The sequence below is a fragment of the Agrilus planipennis genome, unplaced genomic scaffold (genome assembly GCF_000699045.2).
Source record: "Agrilus planipennis isolate EAB-ADULT unplaced genomic scaffold, Apla_2.0 scaffold42, whole genome shotgun sequence".
NCBI classification, from domain to species: Eukaryota; Metazoa; Arthropoda; class Insecta; order Coleoptera; family Buprestidae; genus Agrilus; species Agrilus planipennis.
This window is the reverse complement of record NW_020438888.1, coordinates 1072521-1081594: the sequence shown is the minus strand read 5'-3', so window position 1 is coordinate 1081594 and position 9074 is coordinate 1072521. Positions and strand designations below refer to the sequence as shown.

Sequence of the window (9074 nt, the reverse complement as noted above, 5' to 3'; positions counted from 1 at the left end):
GTGTTATAATTGTATTATAGTAATATCTACAATAATTAAAATATTATGGTAAAATCTAGCTAATATTTACAAAATGTCTCTTTTTTCTCATAATTTCATTTTCACTTGATAATGCATTATTACTAGCAAAATGATTTTTACAATATACAGGGTGATACACGTTTGCAACACAAAGCATGGAGATCCTGATTATACTATGTTGCGTTTTCTTTTGGTTTTATTTTGTTTGTTTCTACCAGAACACTACGTAGCAGCTATCCGAAAACGAATCATCCTGTATTTTATAAAATCAATCAATATTACAATACATGCACACTATACTCTGTAAATATATTTATAAGTATGTATACGTGTAATAAAAAATAATTGCAATAATAATAATTAATAATTAAAAAAATCATCACATATGTACACATTTGAAAAATGAACGTTAAACGAATTGGACGAAGCCTGCATATATACATAATTTTTGTATATCATTAATAATAATTATTATTATCGTTTAATTAATGTTAATTGTAGTAGTGGTTGCGATATCAGTTGCATTTCTTTGCTTGTTTTCATCGTTATTTATTAGTTTTAGATAGTAATACGTATTTTGTGTATAAATCTTAGCGTATAACTAATTTTTGTGTACAGTAATTATCGCAATCTTATTATTGTAACACATTGAAAAAAGAAACAAAAACGATTATGCCCATCACAGTATTTAGCTTTTTTCTTCAGTGATTTTTCTAAAATTATTTGCAACTGTCAAGGCCTATGGAATCTGAAAAAAAAATGAAGCATTAGAAACAACAATATTTAAAATAAAAGTACCTCTATTGAAAGTTGCAGTTTGCAGTTCACAGAATTCATATTCAGAAGTCCCTCGAGAAATTTTAAAGTATTATATACTTATTGTACATTTTCATTGCATGACCCACAGAGGATTTTTAAAATTTGCTCACATTTATGACTTGAGTAAATTTTTCACTACTATTCACACTATATCATAAGGTAAAGAAACACAATACCCTTAAAGATTGAAACAATTCCCTTAAATTTATCTCAGATTGGTACAAAAAGTCACATATTCCCAGTATTAAATTATCCCTTAAAATCCCACTAAAATCTCTTCATCTAGATCATCTCTACCACCTCTCCTCTGACCAATAGAATTTAAAGTCTTGTTTCTGATTTTTATAACTTCTTTACAACACATTAAACGATCTGTCTTCTCATTTTCCCAATAATGTATCTTATACATCCATAAATCTAATCGTAAGTCTAAGCTATTTTTTAACATTTTATTTAGATATAGTGCACCCTTAACCATCGGCAAATTTCCTTATAACTTCTACTATACATTAGTTGAATTCAAAATTGCCCTCTACTGTTCACTGTTTGTTTCGTATCCTACCTAGTCCATCTAACTTTCTCTTAATATTCACTATGGATCTATTTTCCATACATCCAACCTACTTCAATTGCAGTAATTCCCGAGATCATTTTCATTATATCTTTACCCCATTTCGATGGAATGGTATTCAAAATTAATCTTATTTCTTTTGGAAAACGACTTACCATTGCTCATTCTAAAAATCCCACAAAAATATTTATGTACCCTTTAAATGAAAGTTACTCTAATAAAGTTAATCCCCAACTAACCCCTCTACTTAAGTAGCTTTATAAAAAGTTATCGATCTGAGTAAACAGTTCATTAAATATTACTCGAAATAATTTGTGGTGTATTTATGTGATTTGTTACCTTGTTAAATGTCGACTTTCTTCGTGCACAGCCATTTCCGAGCTTTTGAACTCGTTCAGTTCTTTTCTTATGGCGGCCTTGTCCTTTGGCGTCAGCCGCGTCCAAGGTTTATCCGCCCGCCGATCGTAATCGTGAGCCTGCGTTACTTCGATGTAATCGTTGAATCGGATTATCTTTTTTTCTTTCAATTCCTCCACTGTCGGTCGAAAACTCAACTTTCGCAACAGGAAACGCTTCTTCTCTTCTTTTGACTTCTTTTCTTCAGCAGGAGTTTGTCCTTAACAAAAACAAAAGCGTGCAATTTCTTTGTTAATACTTCCACTAGCTACCTTTAAAGATCTTAACAGTCACTAAATTGCCAAGTTGCCAAAAAATGGAAGAAATCTTTAAAAGGAATATCAACGCCCTTCCCATTCTTTCGTAACTTTATTTTCACACAATTACACTTACTTTTCAATATATTCCTCTCCTCGAGTTCTTCTTGAGTAGGACGCATGCTAAGCCTCCTTATTAGTCTGGCCCCAATTGCTTCCTTGCTTTCCTGTCGTTCTGCATCACTCTGCAGCTTGAGTATGTTCCGGTTGATGAGATCTTCCCTATCAGGTCGCAAGGACAATTTGAGTGACAGACTCTCCTTCCGAGCGATCTTTAGCGCAAGCCTGTTCTCTTCAGAAATACCGCTGTCATCGTCCCTGTAAAGGACCGGACCATCGTTGGAGTCGCTGTCTGGGTCTTCCCTTATCACGTATGGTCGAGTGTTTTCCTTGTTCTCTAACGTGCATGGGAGTCCCAGACCAAACTTGACAGGTTTGGTGCTACAGGAAATGTTATAGTATAAAATCAGTTTTTTTTTTTTAATATTTTATTTTGTTAAATCATGATTTATACGCATTAGAATGTGTCGAAGAAAGTACTTTTCTTATTTTCTTATTATCTCAGAAAGCATTAAACCCAACAGATAAACCTTTTATTAAGGTTGGGACGTGTCTTATCGAATTTTAAGGATTTTTATATGTTTATACATGTTATCATAAGAAAAAGAACACTGTTCCACCCAAATAAGGGTAGTTTTGTTGAATTTGGTTTCAGCTCATTTTGTGGGCAATAATATTCTTTATAAAATTAATTGAATCAACTTTATAAACTCTGTAGTTTTTAAGAGATCGAGAATTAAGAAAAACCTAATTACTTCTTACTCAATATTCAAATAGAGGCAGTTTAGAGCCAATTAGGGAGTATTTATTGTTACTGGAGTATTTCATGGGTTATTTTTACAAGTCGTCCATTGAGTTAGGCAACTTTACATGCCTTAATCAGACTTTGTCTAGCACGTGAAATACTTTAGTAGCAGCAAGCTATCAGATGGCGATATACTGCCTCTATTTGGATACCAGGTAGTTCTTTAGGGTAAATAAAGAGATCGAATCTAAAAAAAATCGCTATCCGCATCTGATAGTTGATAAATTTCTGACCATGAATTATGCGTCCTTACCTATTACTCCTAAATGTGATTAAACCACTTCGGTATTTTGTATTTCGCGAACCACTGAGAATAATTTGGAGTAAAATACCCTCCGGTGAAATTGAGGAAAGTTAGAAATTTTTTTGAAGTAATTCTTGATGGGAAACCATAAAAAACCATGAGATCTAACTCTTTTTACCCTACAATAATTTGTTGCTCGAAAAAAAAAAAAAATAAGACAAAGTTGATTTTTTCGACATATCCTTAAATATGTAAAATTTAGTACATATATACTAACAGTAAGATGTGAACATGAAAATGGAAATAAAGAAGAAGCGGTGTGTGTATAACGAAGGAAATTTTATTATTGATTTTGGTGATGACTGTTTCTAGCTTTTAAAAATGAAATATATCATTTGCAAATGATGTTTTAACTAGAGCAGGCAAATTTTCCAATTGGATGCTTTGAAAATACATATGTATGCATTTATTTTTCATGCTTGTTTATAGTTATAGTTATAAAAAATCATACAAGAAAATGCATACAAGAGGGGTGAACATTTGAACAATTAGCGACAGACTGATTCAATTAATAATCTTTTTTTAATATTTACCATATTCTAATCCGGGGCCTTAAAGGAGGCCTCCTGAAGCAATAACGTAAAAAATAAAACAATTAAATCTCAATTAGTTCATTTTTATGTCTATAAAAATAATCAATTACAACCTAAAGGTAACAAGAGAAGGTAATTGTAATATTTTTTTGAAAAAAAAGATATTACTTTTACATTGTAGGACTTAACATTCCTTCCCTTCCTTAACTTTTGTGTGTAAGTTGTAATAAAAAATTTTCTCTACTTTTCATTAAATATTATTGTATCATATAGATACTTACTTAATACTGGAATTGTGGTCGCTTTGGGCTTGTCGTACGCCCAACGGTCGATTTTCTTGCGTGGGTGTGTTTTGAGGAGTTCCTGGTCCGCTTCCGGTACTTCCCTTCTTCTTGAGCGCCGACTTCAGAGGCATTGCATTGAATTTCGGTTCTTTCGCCGGGATTTCTTCGATTCGCGACGTGTCGACCGATGGATCTGGTTGTGACAATCGAAAACCATATCGATCCTGGTCGTCCACGTCATCATCATCCACGTCGATCGATTCGCCGTCATCGTCTTCGTCATCTTCATCTGGTGTACATACGAAAAAAGGTTTAAATGAAAACCATACGCACATGATGTTTACGTATAGTCCTGTTAATGTTTACCAGTTCAACAGTCTTTTCAAGTATTTCGCTGACGTTGGTTGCAAGATGAAAATTTAAATTGAAAATAAAAAGTCCGTGTATATAGATTTATATTAATGTCAGAAACAATTTTGAAATTATTTCAGATTGTAATTAAAATAATGATTACAACAGACAATAATATAACGATGACACTAGGCTCCATTATCAAAATTTTCTGAAATGTTCATACATTACAAAAATTTAATAAAAAATGAATTAATCAAACTAAAAAGAAAAATACTTTGTGCTGTTTTGGGTTTAGAATTTCAATGTTAAAGTAAACGTAATATAATTACATTGGATTGAATTATATTAAAAATGGGATATATCTCATGTATCTATGTTTTGATTTCACTAATTTATTATTCAGTTAATTAATGTTTTGAAATATAAAAAACATTTTCAAAGTTTTAAGATCTCACGATCGCTAAGTAAAATTAAAATTATGTAACAAGAGTGAAAAAAAAAACATTAATGAAAAACTCACCCTCGTAGTCGTAATTGAGCATTTCTGGTGGCAAGGGTGTCTGTCTGTGTGGGGTTGGACTGGGTGAGCTGAACATAGGTGGGGGTGGGATTGGGCCAATTTCCGACAGTGGGATCGGCGGCTCTGGCAACTCCGACAACATGAGGCCAGGGGGCGGCATTGCCGGCGGCGGTAAACATGGAGGGGGCGGGGGATGCAGATGCCTTTCGTGTGGGGGCGGCGTACCGCTCGCTGGGCCGTGCGGCCCTTCTGCAACTGCAATAATTCTATTTGTATCGTATATTTAAGCAATTTTTCAAAGTTACCACCGTTGGAACGATAAGTTTGTAAGTTTGCCCATAAAATTGTATTTTACTTACAATTGGATTACATTTTCAGATACAAATTGAGCAAAGGCTTCGGGAAAAAAAAATAAAAATAAACAGATTTCCATGGAATATAGAGAAAATATATTTTGAAATTAAAATTGATAGATAACTGGTCAAACATTTTCTTAGAACCTTGAAGAAAAATAAAAAGATACTGTTTTAAGGCTTATTTTCAAAATTTTTTTGAAAATAAAATTAATAACAAATATTTATATATTTTAATGGACAATTTTGCGGAGCATTCAAAAGAATTTAATTCAATTTTACATTTATTTTCATTAATCAAATAAAGGATCCTTCTTCATTCTCCCTTGTTCTCTAACGTGCATGGGAGTCCCAGACCAAACTTGACAGGTTTGGTGCTACAGGAAATGTTATAGTATAAAATCAGTTTTTTTTTTTTAATATTTTATTTTGTTAAATCATGATTTATACGCATTAGAATGTGTCGAAGAAAGTACTTTTCTTATTTTCTTATTATCTCAGAAAGCATTAAACCCAACAGATAAACCTTTTATTAAGGTTGGGACGTGTCTTATCGAATTTTAAGGATTTTTATATGTTTATACATGTTATCATAAGAAAAAGAACACTGTTCCACCCAAATAAGGGTAGTTTTGTTGAATTTGGTTTCAGCTCATTTTGTGGGCAATAATATTCTTTATAAAATTAATTGAATCAACTTTATAAACTCTGTAGTTTTTAAGAGATCGAGAATTAAGAAAAACCTAATTACTTCTTACTCAATATTCAAATAGAGGCAGTTTAGAGCCAATTAGGGAGTATTTATTGTTACTGGAGTATTTCATGGGTTATTTTTACAAGTCGTCCATTGAGTTAGGCAACTTTACATGCCTTAATCAGACTTTGTCTAGCACGTGAAATACTTTAGTAGCAGCAAGCTATCAGATGGCGATATACTGCCTCTATTTGGATACCAGGTAGTTCTTTAGGGTAAATAAAGAGATCGAATCTAAAAAAAATCGCTATCCGCATCTGATAGTTGATAAATTTCTGACCATGAATTATGCGTCCTTACCTATTACTCCTAAATGTGATTAAACCACTTCGGTATTTTGTATTTCGCGAACCACTGAGAATAATTTGGAGTAAAATACCCTCCGGTGAAATTGAGGAAAGTTAGAAATTTTTTTGAAGTAATTCTTGATGGGAAACCATAAAAAACCATGAGATCTAACTCTTTTTACCCTACAATAATTTGTTGCTCGAAAAAAAAAAAAAATAAGACAAAGTTGATTTTTTCGACATATCCTTAAATATGTAAAATTTAGTACATATATACTAACAGTAAGATGTGAACATNTAGAGATAGCTTTAAATAAAATGGATGCGGTACTGACAGATCAGTACTGTATGAAAATAAATAAAAGTAAAACTAAAATACTGGTATGCAAGGGAAGAAAAGGTAGGGAAAGGGCGAATATAAAGATAGGAGACGAAAAATTAGAAAAAGTGGCTGATTTTAGATACCTAGGAAGTCAGATAAGTCAGGATGGAAGGAGTAGTAGGGTTATAAAGCAAAGGATAGCGCAGGGTCGTGTCGCCTTCAATAAAAAAGAAGTCACTTCTATGCTCGCGAACGGTAAATTTAGAAATTCGAAAAAGGTTGTTAAAGGTGTATGTTTGGAGCACGGCGTTGTACGGGTGTGAAACATGGACAGTGGGAGCGGCGGAAAAGAAAAGGTTAGAAGCGTTCGAAATGTGGTGTTATAGGCGGATGATGAGGATATCGTGGGTAGAAAAGGTTAGAAATGAAGAGGTATTGGAAAGAATAGGAGAACGGAGGACTCTATGGAAGTCAATAAAAAATAGGCGAGATAGGTTGGTAGGAAACCTTCTCAGGCATGAAGGTCTAGTCAGAGACATATTAGAAGCAGAAACAGGAATTAGGAGGGGTAGAGGTAGACCTAGATTAGATTAGATTCGAAAATAGTTAAGGATGTGGGCTGTTCTACTTTTAGGGAAATGCGAAGTTTAACTCAGGATAGGAAAGAGTGGAGGTACGTGTCCAACCAGTCTTAGGACTGATGACCTTATGATGATGATGATGGTTACAACAAAAATTTTATTAATTGTGTTTAAACGTCAAATAGTTGCTTTCTACTTTTCAATTTGTTTTTATTTTTTTAGAACTCAATTGTGTAATTTTCGTCAACTTATTTCCGCTTTAAACAATTCTACGAATCCAATCGTAGAAAATATTTCATTCATTCATTCATTATAAACACAAAATATAAATAAAATTTTTTGAATACGTATTAATACACAATCGCAAACAAACTCATCGCTGTCTTCATCATTATTAAAATTCTTACAGTATAAAATTTATTTATGACTTATTTGGGCATTCCAATTAGAAAAATTGCCATTTCTTATTACCATGCCGTCTCAAAAAAATAAATGTTTTTATTTTTAAAAATTCACAACAAAAAAATAAAATGAAATGAAATTAATATGCATATTCATTAGAAGTCCTTCAAACGATTGATAAATGAAATTGTTATCTAACAATTCGCCTATTTTCCGACTAAAAACTCCGCTAATTACACAATTACAGTACTAATTAAATAATCAACCGCAAACGGATTAAATAATGTTCGTCATTAAATCATTTTAAACAATCGCGTTATAACACTTACTAAATATGTTATTCCACAATAACAATGAGTAATTTTCCGCTTTCATCATTCAAGTCGGAAGCTTTTCAATGAATAGAAAAAAACAACAAAACACATCTGATCTGTACACGCCGACACCAGCGCGCAAAACCCAAAACAAAAAATTTAATCGCCGCCTTTACTTCACACTTTCACTGTCAATTAATGCGATAAAATTTAATAGTTTTATATCAACACAGCGTCTGTGATTAATTTCATAATGAATAATAATTATACGTACACACCACCGAACGAATAATCAGAACGTTGTAGAAATAATACAAATTTTTGGAAACTACGCTCTTGTCGAATCGTACGATTACTTGTGTCGTGAAACAAAACAAAAACGTTTAAACTTTAAACCACGCGAGGAAAACGAATGATGTGGGTGGGTTTTGCGTAAAGGCATCTCTGATGCTCTACTACACACTAAGCTACATATATACAGGATCATTCATGAATTATGTCTATATTTTTTTCTGGGTGTCATTCAAAATTTGAAATCTGTCAAAATACGACATTCTACATTTCAATAACACCTGTTCCGGTTACATTGAAGCGGAAGTTGTTCAGGTGAACGGGTCAAGGGATAGAGGGGGGAGCAGGTGAGACTCAATATTTTTCTTTCTTCCCTTGCTGTGTAATATATTTGTACTATTAAAAATTGTTTTGAAAAGATTAGCCGGCGAGTACGTTCTAAAAAATTTCAAATTTAAAGTGGATAGCGTTAGCTTGTGTTCCTATAAATAATCGTTTATAAAATACAGATAGACGGACAAGCACCGATGTTTTGCTATAAGAATTTGTTTTTTTTACATTCCTGTGAAAATTTCATTCATTCTCGATAAATATGTACAGAGTAAATGATGTTTCAATTTAAATTTCACTAAAAACCATTGAACAAATTCTTTTTGAAGGCGGTGTTAAAGAACAAAACAATTTTGAAAACAAAAACATCAGTTTTACAAACTCCGTATTATTTACTAGAAAATTCTGCTTTAAAATAATACGCACTGAAAAGAACAAAGTATGAAATTAAATTAA

The 9074-nt window shown here is 32.5% G+C and overlaps 1 protein-coding gene across 3 annotated transcripts; it reads right to left on the bottom strand.

Annotated features, from left to right (window-relative positions):
• Positions 1-80: 80 nt before the first annotated feature.
• Positions 81-5265, bottom strand: LOC108744930 (phosphatase and actin regulator 2). 3 transcript variants are annotated; one of them, XM_025981791.1, is made up of 6 exons: positions 4985-5265; positions 4108-4399; positions 3827-3865; positions 2201-2565; positions 1751-2027; positions 81-769 (listed from the first exon to the last, which is right to left on the bottom strand). In XM_025981791.1, the coding sequence occupies exons 1-6, from the start codon at positions 5142-5144 to the stop codon at positions 754-756; spliced, it is 1149 nt and encodes a 382-aa protein (XP_025837576.1). In that variant the 5' UTR covers positions 5145-5265; the 3' UTR covers positions 81-753. The 3 variants fall into 3 exon arrangements, with proteins under 3 accessions (XP_025837576.1, XP_025837577.1, XP_025837578.1); XM_025981792.1 differs by having other exon boundaries at positions 3827-3859; XM_025981793.1 differs by lacking the exon at positions 3827-3865 and having other exon boundaries at positions 4985-5264.
• Between the last annotated feature and the right edge of the window lie 3809 nt (positions 5266-9074).